This window comes from Sceloporus undulatus, chromosome 5, assembly GCF_019175285.1.
Source record: "Sceloporus undulatus isolate JIND9_A2432 ecotype Alabama chromosome 5, SceUnd_v1.1, whole genome shotgun sequence".
NCBI classification, from domain to species: Eukaryota; Metazoa; Chordata; class Lepidosauria; order Squamata; family Phrynosomatidae; genus Sceloporus; species Sceloporus undulatus.
Window position 1 is genome coordinate 49234800 of NC_056526.1, and position 21843 is coordinate 49256642.

The following is a 21843-nucleotide window of genomic DNA, read 5'->3' on the forward strand; positions in this document are numbered from 1 at the left end:
ATCTAAATCTGGTGTGATGTTGGGTTCTTGTGCATATGGCCAACCAGTCTGATAACACATTGGAACTGCTGGCCCATCCCCCTTGCTACCACAGTAGTCAGTGCTGTCTCACCAGCCAAGCAGCTATTTGTGATGTTGGGTTCTTGTGCATATGGCCAACCAGGCTGACAACACATTGGAACTGCTGGCCCATCCCCCTTGCTACCACAGTAGTCAGTGCTGTCTCACCAGCCAAGCAGCTATTTGTGATAGCCTAGCCATCACTGTCACTTCTGCTGGGCCATATATGCAGCAAAGCCCAGAGCTTGAACAGTTATCTTAAAAACTTATCAGTTTAGGGCTACTTTTTAAAAAGAAAAGCAAACCTAACATGTTGTGTTCTTTACTAGCTGTAATTTGTTACTTTAATAGTAATACCTTACTTTTGGAGTATAATTACTTTTTAATAATTTTCTTTAAAAATAATGTGTTGTTTAGTATATTAGTTTTTAATGATTTGAAATTTAAAATCACAAACCACCCACTCCTTTAGAAGTATTGATATTCATTCTACCAAAAGTAACAAGATTATCAATTGCTATATTATTTTATAAAAATATTGTTGTTATGCCCTCATTACCCTAGAAATTAATGTGTTACAAATAATGATGCTCCTCATCCCATGTTATTGCCAAGCCAATGGTGCCTAGTGTCTGGTGTCAGTGGCATGCTAAATATGCTATGGGTGTCAGTCTGAACTTTAAAGTTGCTGTCCAAGGTACCAGACATGTTTAGAGCTAAAGGTCAGCACCTTTGATAGGTCCTTTATGGTTTAGAGAGTGAGAGATTAGTGTAATCAGTTGTAGTTACATGTATTTAGGATAAAAACATTAAGAATAAATACTTTTAAAATACTAAGCAATGCAGGATAAAGAAAGAGAAATGAGACACCACATTCAACAGAGATATAAGTTCAGAGTATGAAAAATGTATATTTAGCACCATCTAGTGAACAAATGTGGATATGACTGTATGTGAAGACTCTGTACAGTCTTCATAGAAAAATATCTCAGCCTAAATGTTTCTAATCATAGTAATATATTATATGTAAAAGATTCTCTTTTTAGTAAAACCAAAGCATCTTTTTAAACAGAAAGAGGTAATAGTTAGTGCCAGTGGAAATAATGAAATAATTGACTCTTGCTTATGTCACTATGTGATTTAGCTGAATGTGTAACCTTTCAGATATCGCTGAGCTACAACTCTGACCATGCATCACTATTGACAGGATCAATGGGTGCATATGAGAACTAGAGTCAAATAACATCTGGGTGGTCACATGTTCCCCAGTCCTAATTCACCCAATAGTGACATACAAAATATATTGAAAATTTCACAGGTTTCAGTACTATCTATACACTTGCCTGAGAAATAAATTCCATTGAATAGCCAAATAGCTTGGCATAGCATTGTGGAGTATGCTTTGTACCAAGCTAAGAAATATTTCAGTTCCATTGACTTTTCAGAGTGAAAATTCTCATACTTCAGGTGTAAGGCAAACTATCCCAGGTTCTGTGGACTCTGTGAAACACATAACTAGAAAAGAAAGGAAACCTCTAAAGTTTAAATGTCACCCAGTTTGTATTTTGAGAGAGATATTTTCGAATTGTTATCTGTATTGTTTCTTTCAAGGCACTAAATCCAGCATTAGTCAAACCTTGAGTAGACCCATGGCAATCAATAGGATTGAAATTACTCGTTGACAGCACATTCCATTCACTCTTCCCTTAGTAGGACTAGCACTGGATTTAGCGTATTTTCTTTTAAGTACTGGTCTACGCCCAACATTGTGCTAACAGATGCACATGAATATGATCAAAATTTCTTCCTGTCCCCTTTCCCCTGAAATACAGGTCTGGGAGGTCTTTAGGCCTTCAGAGCTGGTTTTCTGGGTTCATAGTGAGCTCAGGATCATTGTACCATCATACTTGCTGAGTAGTTCAATCAGAAGAAGCAAACATTAGATCCTATCAACACAGTGGTAATACACCATTTACTGTGATGATGCTTTGCATGCAAAATGACATTATATCATATGGATTTAATTGTATGAATTAATATCTTATTACGTTCCCTCCAGTTTTAATAGAGCTATATACCTCTTTTCTTAAAAGAAAAAAAATGTTAACAACCACATTGATTATCTTTTTTTGAGGGAGTAGGGTGTAAATATTAGCAAAATAACCTCAGATGAATATGTTTGTGAGATATGCCTTTGTCAGAAATGCAGATAAAGGGGACAGTATACAACAAATTATTCAATGGCAGATTTCAAATTCAATTTTGGATTTGCATTGTGGTTTAACATTTGGGTTGAGAATGTAGGATGATGTGGGTTATCTTCCTGGATGATTTGTTGCCTCTCCATTTAGGAGAAATGCTATGTTTTGTAGCTGACACATATTGTATCTAATTTCAAACAGCTTGAAATAATGCTGGAGCCCAAGGTCTGGAGAGAAGCTGCTACTCAGGTGTTCTTTGCCTTAGGGCTTGGATTTGGTGGAGTCATTGCCTTTTCAAGCTACAACAAGAGAGACAACAACTGCCATTTCGATGCGGTTCTGGTGTCCTTCATCAATTTTTTCACTTCTGTGCTGGCAACTTTGGTGGTGTTTGCTGTTCTGGGCTTCAAAGCAAATGTCATAAATGAGAAATGCATTATCCAGTATGAATATTCATTTCTTTATCCATTTTTATATTTCACGTAGGAATTTCCACAATAATTTTTTGGCTTGACTGGATGCATTTTTATTATCTTGTGTTTTACAGAAATTCTGAAAGGATTGTTAACCTTCTGCATATGGGAAATCTTAGCAGAGATGTCATTCCTGCTCATGTTAATTTCTCAAGCATTTCAGCAGAAGATTATAATCTGGTTTATGATATCATCCAGAAAATAAAAGAAGAAGAATTTCCTCTTGGACTGAAACCCTGCCTGATTGAAGATGAACTAGACAAGGTACTTCATTCTTTTGAAGAAAGATTACATATAAGCAACTGTTTTAATAGCCTTTAAAGGTTGGACTCCACTGAATATTCAAAATCACCTTTCTAATATATTTCCACACATTGGTCTCTGTCTAACTCCATACACCTCTTATTAGCTCTATATCTGAAACTTTACATTTGTTTTACATCCTGCAGGGCAGGATAAGTCTGTGGGACACATGCAACTTTTAGGGGCTTTCCCGCTCTACCAGGCTTTTGCCAGCTATTTACAAGTCTATTTACTTATTTTTTAAAAAATTAAATGTTTTACACCTCAAAGTTCACATTTAGATGCCACTCTTGGGAGAATTTACAATCACCTTTAAGACTCCCGTATATAGATAAACTTGCCCAGAAATTGCATCTGAAAGGAAATTTGTGCTGTGATTTTCAGCTGATTCTGCAGCTGAAATGATGTGGGAGACCCCAAAGTAGTGGCATGTAAAAAAAAAAAATCATCCCATGCCATGCCATGATGCCATGGCTCCTGTCCCTGATAGACAGAACAAATTAACCTCCTTACCCTGAAGCTCTATACTAGGAAACAGTATAGAATTTTCCAGGATGCACAGCTTTGTACTGTAAGTCAATCATGTTGTAAGCCATCCAGGATATCTTGCTGGTTCTACCAAGAATGCCCACCATAATCCAACTAGTCATAGTACAGCCAAACCTAGCTGCTGCATGACTTTAGAGATCCACGTTTGTTACACCTATCTTTCTCTTTTTTCCTACCTGTTCCACACATTAATATACATCCTTAAATATATCAGTATTCAGTATGGCACAATTCATATATCATCAGGAAGCACCTTCCTCTGTAATAATAATAATAATAATAATAATAATAATAATAATAATAATAATATGTTTTATTTATATACCGCTGTTCCAAAGATCATAGCGGTGAACAGCAAGTAAGCTAATTAGCAAGTAAGGTAATTTGCCCCCAACAGTCTGGGTGCTCATTTTAGCGACCTCGGAAGGATGCAAGCCTGAGTCGAGCTGTAGCCTCTAGCAGATATTATTTCTGCATTTGATGAATGTGCATAGAAGGTTAAACAGTGCAGGCTTTGTTTCTAACCTTATACAGTAAGGATGAAGTTCAAGCAGTTCTCTAGATAATGTTGGAGTGCAGCTCACAGCATTTTAAACTATTGGTTGTCCTGATTACAGCCTCAATCCTATTAGTTATTCCCAACTAGAATAAAAATAACTTGTATTACGTTTTCTTTCTTCTTTCTCCATAGATACATAAGGACTTCTCTCTGTCTTCACATACGCTGCAAAAACTATGGAATTTGACACTGCTTTTAGTTGTCGTGGCTTAATTCTGTGGAATTCTGGGATTTGTAGTTTTGTGAGATATTTCTGTCAGAGAACTCTGGTGTCACAACAAACTGCCAGTTCCAGAATTCCATAGCCTTGAACGATTGCAGTTAAAGCAGTATCAAACTGCATTATTTCTGCAATGCAGATCAGACCAAAGAAAGCACATTAATAAGTCCACATTCTGGGTTAGTTTTTCTGTCATCAGTGGAAAAGTTCTAAAGTGTGGTGCTCAAAGAGTATGGTTCTCTTATCCCCACAATTTTACAGACAGTATTCTGTAATTCTGCTGTGATTTTGCCAAGTTCTCCTATCTTGCTTTAATTATTTGAATTTCTCCTTGACAGGCTGTTCAAGGAACTGGTTTGGCTTTCATTGCCTTTACAGAAGCCATGACACACTTCCCTGCTTCTCCCTTCTGGTCAGTGATGTTCTTTCTCATGCTGGTAAATTTAGGGCTTGGCAGCATGTTTGGAACCATTGAAGGGATCACTACCCCTATAGTTGATACCTTCAAAGTAAGAAAAGAAATACTGACTGGTGAGTTGTTACATATTTCTTTAAGTTTCATTTATTTCCAGGATAAAAGTCTCTTGACAAAAATTAATTTTGCTGTAAGAGCTAATGACTTTTTTAAAACAACAATAACAACAACACTCAAATTATAAGGCATTATAAGTGTAGAACCTATGTGTAAATTTACAGCGCTTCATAAATAAAGGTTAATAATAATAATAATAATATAGACACTATAGATAGTACTATAGATCCTATCTGTATTGCAGGCACTCTGATGTCCTTTTCCAAGCTGTCACTCTTTCAGTCTGTATATACAGATGGTAAATCCACTATAAGTACAGAACAAAAATGCATGTGTAGTAATAAATGTCAAAGTGTATATTTCAAAAACCTGAAGTGGATGAGAGAAGAAATAATTGTATTTTTGATGATATAGTCAAAAAGAAAACTAAATTTCAGTACTTTAAACTCCTAGCTCTAATTTTTTCAAAGTTGCCTTTTCATGTGTCAGTTTCCCCATTAATACTACATACATATGTTACATGACTTTTTATAAAAGGGTTTTAGTACATTTCTCTACAGCAAAGATTGTACAGTGTGCCCATGCAGGGAGGAAGGGGTGGCGCATCCCATAGGGACAAATGGGGCGCGTGCCTGTGGTGCACGTGTGCTGCCGCGTCACCGCATGCACAAGCCCCATTTATTTAAATGGGGCTTGAACATAGGCCTTTTTTTGTTTTACGTGGGGGAGTCCAGAATGGATCCCCCGCATAAACAAAGGGCACATAGTAATTGCTGTTACCAGCAGAATCAGTAATTGTTTTTTCAGACTTCTACCTGTCAAGTATTATCAGTTTTTCAATATCTACAGGCCCTTTCACACTACGTAATTATAGCATTGTAGAACTGAAATAAGAAATGTAGGAAGTTAAAGAATACTTCACAAAGGCCAAGAGTTCTTGTTCATTTCAAAATGACCAGTTTGGAACTATGATGGCAAATATTTCCAAATCAACCATTAGCAAACAAGTTGTGAGTATATGCATACAGTGTCATTCAAATTTAAATAAACAAGGCAAGGAAACTGGGTTAGATCTAGGTTTAGATGCTTAGAGAAGGTACATACAAATAAATAAAAGTTAAGTCATCTTAATTTAATGGCCAAGGGGCTATACAGGCCACCCTTTTGGGGCGGTCTGCAGCCACCCCTTTTCGCCCCAGATCGGGGCCGTGGCAAATGCATGCTACGGCCCCGATCTGGCCTTCAGATGATGCAAAAAGGAGCAGCAAAATGCAGCTCCTTCTTGTGCTTTTTAAAGGGTGTATATCCATCGCAGTGTGGTGTGATGACACCCTTTTGGCACTGCATCGTGTAGATGCAGCACCAGAGTGGCATCATCATGGCATGTGCTGTGTAAATGGCCATGCACCAAAATGGTGCCATGGGGGCGGAGTCACAGCATCGAGTGTGCAGATGCTCTGCTGTAACTCTGCCCACATGCCAGCTTTTCAGGCCGATCTGTAGAGACTCTAACGTAAGTCTCATTGATATTTGAATATGACTAAATATAGATTCAGGCCAATATATGGATTCATATTTGTACTCCATAAAATTACACAAAAGGGGCAAGTGACCTACATATTTGGAAATGTGAAGCCCTCATTCCACAATGCCTTAATATACAAGTTCCAAATTTTTGTGTAATTACACAGCCCTCCTTCCTGATCTGTTTCTTTGTTGTTTAAATACAGAGTTGCCAACTCATGCCATTGAAACCCCTAATAGCTATTAATATTTATGGCTAGGAGATGTACACTACAAAACAATCAATTTGTCAATATTAGTTTCTAATTTTTCCATTCTGTACCATATTCCCATTTCCATATTGATTTGCTTAAATGAAAACATGAGCTCAAATTTTGTAGTTGCTGTGTTTGTTCTTGCATATTAATCTTTGCTTGTGTCATATTATGTGCGAGAATGAAAAATTTCAAAGGTTTTCAAGAGTAATGAGAGATTTTCTTGCATTTTTCTCCCCTCTCCCTTCTTTGGGATCTTGTTTGCAAAATATTGCATGAAAAACTGTCACTACCATTTGATACAAGATGTAGTATTAAGTGAGAACTCATCACTAAGAAAAAACATACCAAGAATATAAATGTTTGAATGATGACTCACCTTTTCACCTGTTTTTTGTTTGTTTGTTTTGTTACAGTTACATGCTGTCTTCTTGCATTTTGCATTGGCCTAATATTTGTGCAGCGGTCTGGTAATTACTTTGTAACTATGTTTGATGACTACTCAGCCACATTACCTCTGCTTATTGTGGTCATTTTGGAGAACATTGCCATGTCTTACATTTATGGGATAGACAAGTAAGTGCCTCTCCTCCTCCTCCTCCTTCAAATATTTATACCCCACTCTAAATCAAGAGATCTCAGGATGGCTTAAAATAGCCTTAAACAGTTTAAATAAATTTAAAACAATAAGATAATTTAAATGTTAAAACATATTGAACAATGTAATGAGTTAAAACTAAATGTTAAAAGTTTTAAAACTATATATAACAGTCTTTGCATTAAATTAATGAAGCATAATGGCTTTGTTAAATAATGAAGTTTTAACTTGGTGACATGTGTTTTGATGCCAGCCAGGTCTCCAGGGGCAGAGTATTCCACAGTTGGGGGTGCTATGGTTGAGAAGGACCTCCCCCATGTTCCAAGACAGTGCATTGACCTCACTGGAGGGACATGGAGGAGCAGATCTTAATCCTCAGGCAAGCACATATGGAAAATGGCTTATTAAGGTCCAAGTATTGAGGTCCCATGACATTTAGGGCTTTAAATATCATCACAAGCACCTTTAAATCATACTGAAAATGTATTGGCAGCCAGTGCAATTCTTTTAAAACTGGCATTACATAATGTATAGATGATATTCCACTCAGCAGTTGAGTTGCCACATTTTGCTTTAGGTGCATTTTTTGAGTCTTCTTCAAAGGCAGCTCTACATAGAACACATTACAACAGTCTAATTGAGAAGTTACCAGTGCATGGATTTCTATGGCTAGATTATCCTTGCCAAGGAAAGGCCATAGCTGGTGCACTGGTCAAAGTTGGCACCAAGCACTCCAAGCCAATGAGTCCACTTGCATCTCCAATGACAAGGAGGGCTCTAAGACTATTGCTGACCAACTCATTAAATAATGAGACCAGACATAGAGAACTGGGTTATAAAATGGTCAACTTTATTAAAATTCAACCTATTTAACTTTATTTCTTGAGAACTGCAAGCCCAGGTGGGAGAACCTTGTGTAGGAACAGCTGGCGGATGGTCTGCTCCAAGACCAATTCCCCAGCTTCCAAAAGAGTGAAAACACCTGAGCCCCAAGGGCAATCCATACTTTGGGTTGCTCCCTGGCCGGCCCTCATCCGGAAGGCCAACCCAAGACTCCCCTACTTAACTCTCAAGACTTAAGTGAGGGTTTAAATATCAAGCCAGCCCCAAGGCGAGTCTCTTTCCCTTTGTGTTTAGTCTCAAGACGTAAACCTCCGTTCCAGAGACCCACCTTCACCCTTTAGAAGGGTGCCGAGGTGCTCACCGAACCGACTATCTCTCCCCGCCTATGCATGAGGCCTATTTATGGCCACACCCTAAGCCAATCATCCAATTCCCCATCCAACAGTGTAGGGTAGGCAAAAAACCCTTGGGAAAACAAGGGCAAAAATTCCTACCCAACCCCAAAGCAATCAGAATGAATCTTACACTGTCATTGAGGTGGGAGGGTGGGCCAGCTCTTACAAAGTGACAGGGAGTAAAGGGTGGGAGAGCCTTAAATAGGCTTACCCCGCTCCCTCCCTGTCTAATGGCCACGTTAAAGCACGCCATTTTCTTTTAAATGTTCTGGTCTCTCCAATGAGAGGCCAGCAAAGCCTTCTCACTTGGCCAATGGGCCACGAGAAGAAATCCCAAGCTACTTAGCTGCTCCTTCATAGGGAATACAGTCCCATCCAGAACAGGTTGTTTACCAAGTTCTGACAACCACTAATCTTCAATTCTTTAAATACCAAGGATTAAACAGTAATGCCTACTACAGTACTATTGGCACAATTCTTTAACTTGTCATATTCTGTAGTGTACGTATTATATATATATATTAATGAATTCATATCATTCACCTAGTAATAGAGATTTCTGTTACTTTGGGGACTATATTAATTCTTTTGAATTAGTGAACACATTATTTTTTTAGGCCATAGATTAGTACAGTGGGCCCTTGGTATCCCCTGAAATTTGGTTCTAGGATCCCATGTGGATACCAATCTAATGGGTGTGGTAAAATTGTGTCCCTTATATAAAATGGAAAAATCAAGGTTTGCTTTTTGGAATTAATTTTTTTTAAAAAATACTTCCAAGCCATGGATAGCTTAATCCATGGATACAGAGGGCTGACTATCTTACATCACTTGGATTAACAATATCCCTTTCTTCCCAGGTTTATGGAAGACCTAAAAGATATGCTTGGCTTTTCTCCAAACCCATACTATTACTATACCTGGAAATATGTTTCCCCTGTTGTTTTATTATCTTTGCTGGTAGCTAGCATTGTCCAAATGGTATTAAGCCCTCCTGGTTACAATGCATGGATTGAAGAGAAGGTGAGTGATGATTTTAAAAAAAGGACACAGACACTACCAATCTTTGAAGTGTATCAATAACAGCAGTATAGAAAAGCAAACAATTTGAAGCTTTAGTTTGTGTATCAGATACCACATGTTAAAACTTATAAAACATAACACATTTCTTGAGAAAACATTTTTTCTTTACAAAGTATTAAGCATTTTAACTTCCAGAACTTCTTTCTAGAGGCAGTTAGGACAGAGTAAAGGTTCTATAATGTATATGAAGAAGACCTATGCTAGTGAGGGATAGCACTTCACCCTAATTGTTATGCACCATTGTTGGCTTTGATTTACAGTAACCTTAGAATGAGGCCTCCCAAAGATCCTGTTATTAACAGCTCTGCTTAGGTCAGGCACACTCAGGGTTGTGACTTCCTGCTAGCTATAGGCCCTGGGACAAGGCATCTCAGGAACAAGGTAGGAATGGCTTTCTATTCCCCCATAAAAATCTAAAGGTCTTTCCTCCCTCACCCCATCATGGTCATCTCACTTTGTTGTAGACTTTTCACTACTTGGAACCAACAGAAGGTATTTTTGTTAAAAAGGAAAAGAAAATGGAATTGCCATAGTTGATTTTTTTTTTTAAAAAAACCTAAAGCAAATCCACTGTCACCACACAGGCAATGCACCTCTTCTGAAGGGCTTGCAGGGCTTCTGTGGGCTTTCAGGGCTTTGGAAATGGTTGATGATCTTGACTTCTGCTCTACACCACTGACTTAAGATTGTTCCATAAATTGTCCAGAAAATAGCCATTGCATTTTTGTAGAGAAACATTTGCCTGTTGCAGTTATTTGTTCCTCTTTCTTTTAGTCACCATCCTTTTATTTGAAAGAACTGTGTATCACTATGCTCATGAATTGGTTCAACATATTTTATCTTAACTTTAGACTTACAAACTTTTATATATTTCGGGGGTGGGGGGCTTCCTTTGGAGCTGTGAGAACCTGAGAGGGCTTGGGAACTGAAATATGTATCACCAGCACTTTGCTTGAAGGATATCCATATTTCATGTTCCCTGCACTGCAGTTTATTGTTATGTTCAACAAAACATTTTATTGAAGCATACATTATTATTATTATTAACCTTTATTTATGAAGCGCTGTAAATTTACACAGCGCTGTACATACAATCTTTTAGTTAGACGATTCCCTGCCCTCGGGCTTACAATCTAAAAAGACAAGACACAGAAGGAGAAGGGGGTGGTGGAGGGAAAGGGTAAGAGGTCCAGCAGTTCCTCTCTACCTCCAAGGCCTGGACCAAGGGAGATGGACTGGAGGGAGGGCGAGGCTTCATAATGGATGGTTAAACATTTTCCAGGGAAAATACATACTCTCAAGTAGGATAATGCATAGACAGTACATAGCAATACAGGAAATGGTTCAATAAACAGGCACCACAAGAACATCAAATAGTAAGCCACAATTATGCAATGCCTGGGAAGGCTTCTCTGAACAGGATGGTTTTCAACTCCGTTTTGAAGCTGGTTAAAGAAGTGATGGCTCTTGCTCGTGGGGGAAGAAGGTTCCAGGAGTGAGGGGCAGCGAGTGAAAAGGGGCGAATCCGGGAAGGGGCAGAGGAAATCCTGGGCTGAGACAGCAGACCTTGACTACCAGAACGGAGGGCCCGAGTGGAAAGGTGAGGAGAAAGAAGGTCTGATAAGTAGGGAGGGGCCAGTCCATGGAGGGCTTTAAACGTGGACAGCAGGAGCTTATACTGAATGCGGAAAGGGAGTGGGAGCCAGTGAAGGGATGCCAACACAGGAGAGATGTGGTCATAGCGGTGGGTGGAAGTGATAATGCGTGCAGCTGAATGCTGAACAGAGATTAAAGGACGGAGGTGAGAAAGAGGAAGCCCAGCCAGGAGGACATTACAGTAATCAAGTCGTGAGACCACTAGGGCATGGACCAGGATCTTGGCAGTAGAGGCGGAGAGATATGGTCGGATTTTGGCAATATTGTACAAAAAGAGTCTGCAAGCCTTGGCTGTGGTCTGGATCTGAGGGATACACGACAGAGAAGAGTCAAAGATAAAGCCAAGACTGCGGGCTTGCTGGACTGGTTGAATGGAAATGTTGTCCACAGAGACAGAAAAGGAGTGTTGAAGGTTGGGCTTAGGAGGAAAGACAAGGAGCTCCGTCTTGGACATGTTGAGCTTCAAACGCCGATGGCACATCCACTGCGAGACAGCTGTGAGGCAGGACGAAACTTGCTGTTCAAGCCTTGGAGAAAGGTCAGGGGCGGAAAGATACAGCTGGGTGTCATCGGCATACAGATGGTAGGAAAAGCCAAAAGAGCTGATGAATTTTCCTAATGACAGTGTGTAGAGAGAAAACAGAAGGGGACCCAGAACAGAGCCCTGGGGAACTCCAACAGATAAGGGAACAGGAGATGAAGTCTGACCTCCTGCAACCACTGCAAAAGATCTGCCAGACAAGTAAGATCTAAACCAGTCGAGAACAGAGTCTGAGAACCCAAGGTCAGAGAGTATATCAACTAGAAGACAGTGATCAACGGTGTCAAAGGCTGCAGACAGATCAAGAAGGATGAGAACAGAGTAAAGGCCATTAGCCTTGGCCTGTAAAAGGTCATTCGAGATCTTGGTGAGAGCTGTCTCTGTAGAATGCCTTGGGCGGAAGCCAGACTGAAAGGGATCGAGGATGGAATTGGCTTTAAGAAACTCAAGACAGTGCGAATAGACAACCCGTTCCAAAACCTTAGAAAGAAAGGGAAGAAGAGAAATCTGACGATAGCTAGACAAGGAGGAGGGGTCAAGAGAAGGTTTTTTCATAATTGGGGAAATGAGAGCATGTTTGAAGTCCGAGGGGAAGGAGCCTGTAGAGAGAGAGAGATTGAAGATATGGAGAAGTGAGGGCAGAAAGGAGGGAGCTATAGAGATTAGAAGACGAGTAGGAATTGGATCAAGAGAGCAAGTTGCAGGTTTGGAAGAGTTCAGAAGTGTAGAGTTCATCCAAAGAGGCAGGAGGAAACACAGAAAATTTGTCAGGCGAGGGTGATAGAAGATTAAGAGCAGAAGAAGAATTGGGGGGACTATCTCAGAGCGAATAGTGGAGATCTTAGAGATGAAATAATTAGCAAAGTCATTAGGAGAGAATGATGAAGAGACAGGAGGAGAGGGAGGTTTAAGCAAAGTGTTGAAGGTGGAGAACAAACGCTGCGGGCGCCTCTCATTGGCGGAGATCAATGATTTGTAATAATTCTGTTTAGCCATAGAGAGGGCCCGTGAGAAGGAAGAAAGAACAAATTTGAAATGGATAAAATCAGCCCACTCTTTGGATTTTCTCCAAAGACGCTCAGCCGCTCTAGAGCAGGATCGGAGAAACTTAATGTTGGGGGTAAGCCAGGGCTGAGGTCTAGCCTTAGAGGAAGAAGTGCGTATAGAGACAGGGGCAAAATGGTCGAGAGTCGAGGAAAGAGTGGAGTTAAATAAAGACATTGCTGAATCAGCAGAATCCCCAAGATTTAGGGAAGAGAGAGAAGAATCCAGGGTCAGACCAAGATGGTTAGAGTCAACAGATTGAAGATCACGAAAATGGCGTTGAACAGTATGACGAGGAGGTGGAGTATAAGTGAGAGCAAAGGAGATTAAATGATGGTCAGATAGTGGAAAGTCAAGTGCCAGGTAGTCAGAAATGGCACAGTTTGCAGCAAGAACCAGGTCAAGACAGTGACCAAGAGAATGAGTTGAAGCATTGGAGTGTGGCTGGAGGCCAAAAGAAGCTAGCAGAGTTAAAGCGAGATGTTGTAGGGTTATTGGAATCATCAATGTGGATATTGAAGTCACCTAGGATCAAAGTGGGGACTGAATCTGAAAGAAAGAATGTCAGCCATGATTCAAAGTCTGAGAGGAACTGGGTGGCAGAGCTACATGATGTCATATGCTATCCATTTAACTAATCCTTTTACATTCAGAGCCTCTGCATTATACTATTGTGGGCGGGACAGGCATAGCAGGCTCCATCTTGCAAGGCAACAGACTCCTCCCCCTTATGTTCTCTCCCACATGCACAACAAACTTACTCAGGCAAGTGTGGTACAACTGTACCTTTAATAAGAAAATAGCTTTGTATTCAGTAGATGATAACTCAAAACATAAAGTCCAATCTTCAAGTCAGACATTCCCACTTCCCAACATGCCAGGGCTGGTTTCCCAAAGCTTCTCGTGTGGACTCCACCACTCATCCTCCAAATCCTCAAGGTCTCTGGTTGTCCATTCCCCAGAGCCCGCAAAAGCCCAGACTCCCTCCTCTTGAGGGTTCTGGCCCCTCACCTCCACTTGGGGCCTCTGCTTTGGCCTTAGGGCTCTTCTTGGAAGAGGCACCGGGACTCTGTCTCTCTCTGGCCTCCTTAAACCCTGTTCTTTCCCTTCCCCGGCCGCTGCTGCCCGACCAGCTCTTCCGCATCCATCCATCCTCCCCGCACGCCTCAGCCCTTCTGCTTTTATACTCCTTCCAGCTCCTCCTCCTTCCACCACTGGCTCCACCTCTGGGTTAACTTCCTCCTTCCCCTCAACCTCCACCACCTGGCTGCCCTTAGCCCCTTCAGCTCTCTCTATCTGGGTGAGTACCTCACTACAACTATATAATCTCTTCTGATAACCTATATTTCACATTGGTCTTGCTTGCACATCTTGGAAGAGTTCTTTCTTGGAATCTGTCTCCCAGAATCTTTGATCTAGTATAGCCAGTGGCTAGGACTTGTAGTCTGAAAGGACCCTTTATAAACACTTTAATTTTCTTTAATACTGGAAATATCATCACTGGTTTCATCTTAAGGAACCATCACATTATTTTTTAATGTTAAGAAACAGGATATTTTTTCCATTCTGTTGCTTTCTTGTTCTTGGGTTAAAAGGCACAGATAAATGGAAGAAATGGATGGCTATAGCAAATACATATTTGTACATGCATAGTAGTACTCTGTAAAAAATTGGAAATGAAGAAAGCTAAAGGGTTTGAATGTCTTAATACTTCAAAAACAAGATAAATAATTTGAGAAAATTCCAAAATCCAGGGATAAACTTTGATTGAATAATTTTTTTTAGGAAAAAAATCCACATTTCTGCCTCTTAGAATTTGGGAGCTTAGAATTTAGAGTGAAAACTTTAATTAAAGAAGAGGATTTTGCAGCAGGAAGATTTCTAACAATATTTTTTTTCCTCTCATTCTTGGTTTTCACAGGCAACTGAAGAATTCCAGAACTACCCAACTTGGGGGCTAATTGTCTGTATCTCTCTCATTATTTTGGCTATGCTTCCTGTCCCAGTAGTTTATGTGATCCGCTGCTGCAATCTCATTGATGATAGTTCTGGTAGTTTGGCAGCTGTTTCCTACAAAAGAGGACGGATTATCAAGGAGCCCGTGAATCTTGAGGGAGATGATACCAGTCTGATCAATGGGAAGAGTCCAAGTGAGGTGCCATCTCCAAATTTTGGCAAAAAGATATACCGAAAACAGACTAACTCTCCAACAGTGGATACTGCTCCCAATGGTCGCTATGGTATTGGTTACATAATGGCAAATATGTCAGATATGCCTGAGTCTGACTTGTAGCTACAAAAGTAGGGTTGATGCCTTTGTTGTTATTCTGCACCACTGAACATTTGTTCTCTTTAAGAGAAGTGGTCCACTTCCCTTACTAGAGCGCAATCTCAGGTGCCCAATGGCTGTGTCCTTTTAAAAAGATCATGACATACGGTACAAAGAGCTTGAAAATCCCTTTTTGGCTCACTTCTCTGGTTTCCCTTTGTACTGAAGGGGATGCACATAGATATTAATTGGTAATGGCCTCGCTTTGTCAGGTTTGCCAGATTTTTTAAAAATTATTTTTGCATTTAATTTGAAAGTTTTTCTATCTTTAAAGTACAGGTGTTACCTCAGTTTGTAGCAATTTTTTAAGTGAATTCATATTTCTCTACTGCTGTAACTGGAATTTCCTTCTTTGTTCCTGCTGGTTAAATTCCCCCTTATTGGAAAACAAAAATGAGTTCCAAAGAGTTTGCCAAGCCTGTTTTGACTGCACTTATTTGTACATAACATTTTGTAGATACTCTCGTACTTTTTTAAAGCAACCACAATTCCTTAGGCTACTAGCTGAATTTAAAAAGAAAAAAAAGGAGAGAAAGCAGCAAACCAACATATTAAAAACCCTGCAGATTATTTTCTTACATGTAATAGCTGTATAGAGCAATAGTATTAGTAAATCAAGTATGATTATGCTGGAAACAAAAGAAATCCTCAAACCTTGGGGAACTGCATATGACGTGGCTGTACTATATTTGGTTTTTTCAGTGTGAAAATTATGTCAGAGCGAGTCACTTCAAGACTCTTAATGATTGTGCAGATTCTGCATTTTTCTAAGCTGTGTGCCTAAAAACAAACAAACACAAAACCCCTCCTAATATTTATTGTGGTTACAAGATTATATATATTATATTTATATATAATATACTTGTAATGTACATATGTATAGTAATATTGTATGTAACAGCTTCAAGCCTTGAAGCCAGATGACTTTAAAAATTGTTTCTGTTTTGCTTCTGTTTTATGCAAAGAAGATTGTTTTCCCCCTCAGTCAGTGATAATTAAGAACTGTATGCCATTACATTTAATCTAGGAATAAAGAGAGTGGAAAGTTGTTTACTTTGTATTTTCTGGAATGTTTCTCCATATGAGTCTTTCAAATGAGTTAGAAAGGGAAGGTCAAAAAGAAATGTTGGCATTTTCAGAATGAGATGAATTTGGGGCTATAGTTAGCAACTCTTTCCATGGAGAAAGAAAAAATAATGTCCATATGCCACAGTCCTATGGGACTTTATCACACAAAGCTAGCAAAGCAGGATTTCTATAGGATAAAATTGTATTTGCCCAGTACTCATCCCACAATGTTGTGTCCTTCCTCCTGCTGCTTTGCTTTCCGTTCGTTATTGGAGTACATCAGTGGCCCTCTATATTGCTGCTTTTCCATTAGTGCTTCCTGTACAATAGGTCCCTTCTGGTGCCAATCCAATATGTTGACAGTCACATGACATCAGTGGATGTGATTCTCCTCATTTCTCCCTCTCCTATCCTCCTGCTCCCTATCTTCAACCGGCTGTTTTCCTTTCTTTTCCTTTTATATCCCCCCCTTTATTTCATTACATTGTTCAATTGTGTTAATATATATATATATATATATATATATATATATATATATATATATATAAAATAGAAATGCATACTCAGGCAGGAAGGTGGGGAAATGGAAGCTGATTAGAAGAGAGACTATGGGCCAAAGATGATCAAAACAGCCCTTTAGCACTGTTGCAGAGAAGTGTGATAATGAACGTGGCCAAACTAGTGTGTTTCCAGTTCTTTACACTAATGTGACTGTGATAAGACAGCACTCTGGTGTGATAAAATCCATGGTCTTTAGGATGACAGTCCAGAGGCCATAGAAAAATGGTGATAATCCATTCCAAAGGCACATAAAGAGGTTTACATTCAAAGAGCAAGATCTGGCCCAGTTTGAAAACCCCTGACAGACAGATTTGGAGGTAATGGCCTAAGTCCTATGTTTCATTCCAACTATTGTAGTCCCACTGATTCAAGAGAATTTCCGTATGTGTTGCCTTAACACCATCCCATTGATTTGATGAGTTTCCTGTAGCTGAAACTAGCAATTGGATTCAGACTAATGAGTAACAAGTAACAGATCAGTTGCTTTTTTCAATGTATCAAGAACGTAGTAAAAAGTGAAATTACATTGATGGTATAACATGTAACTGTTCTGATTTTTTTTTCAAAGTTATGCCAAAGAGCATTTTTAGTGGCATTTTGATTTTTTTTTCATGTTTTCTGCTATTCTTTGAGTAATCCTAAAGAGGGGATAGAAAGAATTGCTCAGAGCCTCATTCCCACTTACCTCTTGATTCAATTCCTGATTCGATTTCTGAAACTGGTTCAGCAAACAGAGTGGTTTCCACTTTGTGCCGGATGCAAGAACTGGGGCAGGACGTCACAGCCGCGGCTTCTCTGCCTTGCCTCCCTCCATCCTCCTGGCCATACTGGGCGTGGAGGAGAGGCTGGGGCAGAAGGAGAGAGGCAGGCTGGAAGGAGGGAGAAGGCATGGAGGTATGGCCAGGAGGCCGGGGAAGCTGCTGCCAGTGGGAACCAGGGTAGATTTGAATCTGATTCGAATCCACATGGTTCCCACTTGGGCTGAATCAATTTATTTCCAAATGAATCGATTTAGCCCAAAAAATACCCTATTTTACCTGCGTCTTTTTGCTGCAGTTAAAATAGGTAAAAATGGGTAAAAGCCATGCCCCCCCTTCCAAATGGCTTCAGTGATCTGAATTAAGTGGGAACCATGATGGTTTAAACCGGATCACTTGGAATCATGATCCGGTTTAAATCATAGTGGCAATTAGGCCAAAAAGTAACGGGAAGGAATGGAACAGTAGCAGGTAGAAACAAGTTAATTTTTCAACATTGAAATTATTAACAACAAAGAGATGCTCTTTAAGCATTTTAGTGAGTAATGGAAATAAATTATTTGTGAAAAGTATCTAGCCAAGGTCTGCTCCCAGCTACATTGAATACTTCTGAAGCTGTCCATTCTCTGAAATTAGACTTTCAGCATCAAAACTAGATAGATGTCATGTCACATATGGTAGTTACTGTGCTGAAGTGGCTGTGGGTTGACAGGATAAACAGTTCCCCAGAGACATCACCAGACTGGTTGCTAGCCCTGGAGCTGATTAGATTACTGCTTTCAGTCAAAGCCTAACAACATCCAGCAAGAAGATAACATAGTGGCCATAAACCTAACAAAGTGTCCATGGAGTGAGAGAAGGAGTGGGGAGGAGGAGAGGAAGAGAAAGAATGAGATTCGGAATTGTCCAAATATGACTAAAAAATAGCTTCCTGGTGCTTCTAATAGTTCTTGTGAGTGGATCATGTCTTGGTCACACTCAATGCAGAAGCTACGATTACTTCATAATGCATAAATCATGACCCTTAAACAAAACAGGCCTAATAAGGCACTCATATCTTTGAAACATATAGATGAGTCTCAGTTTGTCCTGTCCCAATTTATGACATTTTGGATTTGCATTTCTCCAAAGATAAATTGACAAATGAATATATCATCTTCAATGCATAGCTCTCCCAGCTTAGGCAGGAGAGCAAGTAGGATGAGATAATGAGTCTGTTAAGAGTTTTTTGCTGTGCTGTTTTGAGCAATAGAAGAAGCTGAATGGACTGTGTTTCTTTTACCTGCCTAGGATGGGAAGGGGGGGGGGGAAGCAACTGGAGTTTTGTTGTTGCTGAAAAGAAGGGGAGCATTTGCCTGCCCAGAAGAGGAAGCATGAGGGGAAGGATGAAAATTGCAGTAGTTTGGGGAAGGGGTTTCCTTTGTCTGCTTAGAAGAGGAGGTGAACAACTGGAGTCGGGAAGTGAAGGGCTTCTTTAGCCTGAAAAGGATAAACTCTGATATTTTATGCTGTCTTTAGACCTCTTTAAAATTGGTGGTGAATGTATTAAAATAGCTAACTTGGTGGCTACTTCATCTGGTCTCACGTGATTTTCTATGGAGCTGGTTCCCCTTCTCCCCATTTACATCAGTCTCAGATTATACTGCAAGTCCAGGACCACAACCACAGTGTAAATCAAGACCCAGCTATAACATAAGAAGCAAACTTAAAGATGTTATAATTTGCAAGATAGTGGATTGTTGTTTTTAAAAAGTGATTGCAAATTCTTTAGTTAGAATCAGCCCTGGAACACTGGAACCTAATACTGTGCATTACTCCAAAGAAAATACAGCATGGTTCCTCCCTCCCTCCCTCCTTCTGTGAGTATATAGTTGTTCCCACATGGGAGAGAGCAGACAAAATAAAGGGTTATTTTGTCTAAAACTTTGTTTATTAGACCATTATTAGATTTATTCTTGTATTCTTATATTTTACTATTTCAGAATCCAACTAATGCATCATATATAATAGAATGGGTGGCAGTGACATAAGGAACAATGTATTTGAGTTTAGTTCAGAAAATTTCAGGTACATCTATCTGACAGCCTTGGGCTGATCTGTTTCACACTGAGTTGAGGCCACATGACTGCCCACTTTCCTGCATCTCAACTCACATAGGGACCAAAAAGAAAGTGAAAATTCTGAAGTGTGATTTGAACATACAGCTTCTTGATCTGGAGTCAAATATGCTACCATTGCACCACAAAGCTACCACTGGTTCTAAATCGATGCTCTACAAAACTATTTGTGGGGTAAAAAGCTTTGAAAAGAGAGTTAAAGAAGAGCAAGGCAGGGCAACGAAATCTTCAAAGGTATGCAATGAAAGCCTACCTGACTTGAATCCTGGATTTTTTTTAAATTTTGCTTGGAATCTGTTGAACATCCAGTTATCAGAAGGGGAAAAAGGAGGAGGAGGGAATCCTGATCCTGGCATGATTTGAACACACAATCTTCTGATCTGGAATCAGATGCACTACCATTGATCTGCAAAGCCAGTTGTAGTTCTTCATTTAACCTACAGTGGACCAAAAGTATTGGGTTCACTGACAACATAGGATGACAACAGTGGACTAAAGGTATTGTGGGATTCACTGACAACATAAGTTCGCCGACAACATAGGAAAAGTTGACTGTAGTACAAGGAGAATGTGATTTGAATGTTTAAATATTTTTCTTTCAGCAACTCTGAAAGACAAGCTAATCTTATTTGTTTCTTTCATGCTTGAAGGACAAAACCAGCCAGCTAGCTAGCAATATCACTATCTTCACTTTTCAGAACAGTGGGAGCTTCCATTTGGAAAGGCAGTGGTTTGAAGGATGGTGCATTTGTTTTGGGAGAGGGCAAGTGTGAATCCTGCCCCATTTGAGCCCTAGGCTGCTTCCCTTTGCGTTGAACCAATGTCATCCCCTCTCCTGCAGAGAAAATGGGTGCTTCTGTAGGTGGAGTCAGAATCCTGACCCTGATGTGATTCAAACACAGAGCTTTCAGACACAGTACTATAAAGTCAGGATCACAGTTAAATTGATCCTACAGCAGAAGGTATTTCTGGGAGACAAAACTCTGAAAAAAGAGAGGGTTAAGAAAAGGACAAGGCAGTGGTTACTTCTTGACTAGTCAAGGGACAGGAGGAGGAGGTGTATTTTGCCAATGTGGAATCAGCTATATTACAAGTACATTCCCTAGTAAGTGCTGTGTTTACATTTCATCCACAGCAGAAGCTGGTTGCTGGGCTTTCTGATACTGGAGAACTAGAAATTAAATGCCTTGGGAAAATTATTGGTAGTAGATGCCAATTGAAGTTTCAGGGCTAAAGTTCATATTTCTTCCATTCTGAAAAAGAAGCCAATCTCAGTTGTTTCATTCATGACTCAAGCCTTGAGAAGCAGGGGGAAAGTTCAAATTTTCACTGACTTCAGGTTCTCAGGATCTATCTGTGCTGAAACAGCTTTTGAGATTTTGAAGATTTCACATGGTTGAGGTTAGAGATGCATGTCAAATTATACATCTTGTTTATAAAATTACCCTCAGGCTATGTTATAAGGTGTATATGAAACACATGAATTTCATGTTTAGGCTTACATCCCATCTCCAGGATATTTCATTCTGTATATGCAAATATTCCAAAATATGAAAAATCCCCAAATCCCAAACACTTCTACTTCTAAGTATTTTGGATAAGGGAGATTCAACCTGTATATATAAAGTTCAGTAATCTTGCAGGGCTCCTATATTATTACTTTTGTTCTCTCAAAATGCTGCTGTTGTCCTGCAAAGTTTCTTAATATTTAAACAGTGTTTCTTTATGTCATTTTCCAGTCACTGAGCAACCTGAATATGCATTATCACTTGAGTTCTTTCATTTGCTATTCCACAATGGTATACGTTTCACATTTTCAACAACTGTTCATCTTCCACATGCCAAGTGGATTTAAGTACTAAATATGATTAAACCATTGCCTTTGTAGTAGCAAAGTGCTTCATATCATTTCATATTTAAAAAATAAAGATATGTTCTCCCCCCATTGACCACCATTGTTAAATATTTTACCAAACGTATGGCTTTGCCCTCACTCCATTTTTAATAGCCACTGAATTGCATTAAAATGTAAATCTCTTTCACATGACACAATAGAGCTTCACCAGAGAGCCCTGTGTATGTTAAATATTTACCAAAAATCTCTTTTTCTTTACTGCCAAGCATCTTTAGCTCTCAGTTTGAACTTAGCTTAGTGATATGTGTAATGCATCTTCA

At 39.6% G+C, this 21843-nt stretch overlaps 1 protein-coding gene across 1 annotated transcript in view; it reads left to right on the forward strand.

Annotated features, from left to right (window-relative positions):
- SLC6A15 (solute carrier family 6 member 15) overlaps positions 1-16217 on the forward strand; it is a 53432-nt gene extending 37215 nt beyond the window's left edge. The window contains exons 7-12 of the mRNA XM_042470601.1: positions 2463-2704; positions 2809-2998; positions 4704-4896; positions 7092-7251; positions 9372-9534; positions 14757-16217. Coding sequence (XP_042326535.1) covers positions 2463-2704; positions 2809-2998; positions 4704-4896; positions 7092-7251; positions 9372-9534; positions 14757-15128 — 1320 coding nt within the window. The 3' untranslated portion in view covers positions 15129-16217. The remainder of the gene's footprint in view (positions 1-2462; positions 2705-2808; positions 2999-4703; positions 4897-7091; positions 7252-9371; positions 9535-14756) is intronic.
- The last annotated feature ends 5626 nt before the right edge of the window (positions 16218-21843 follow it).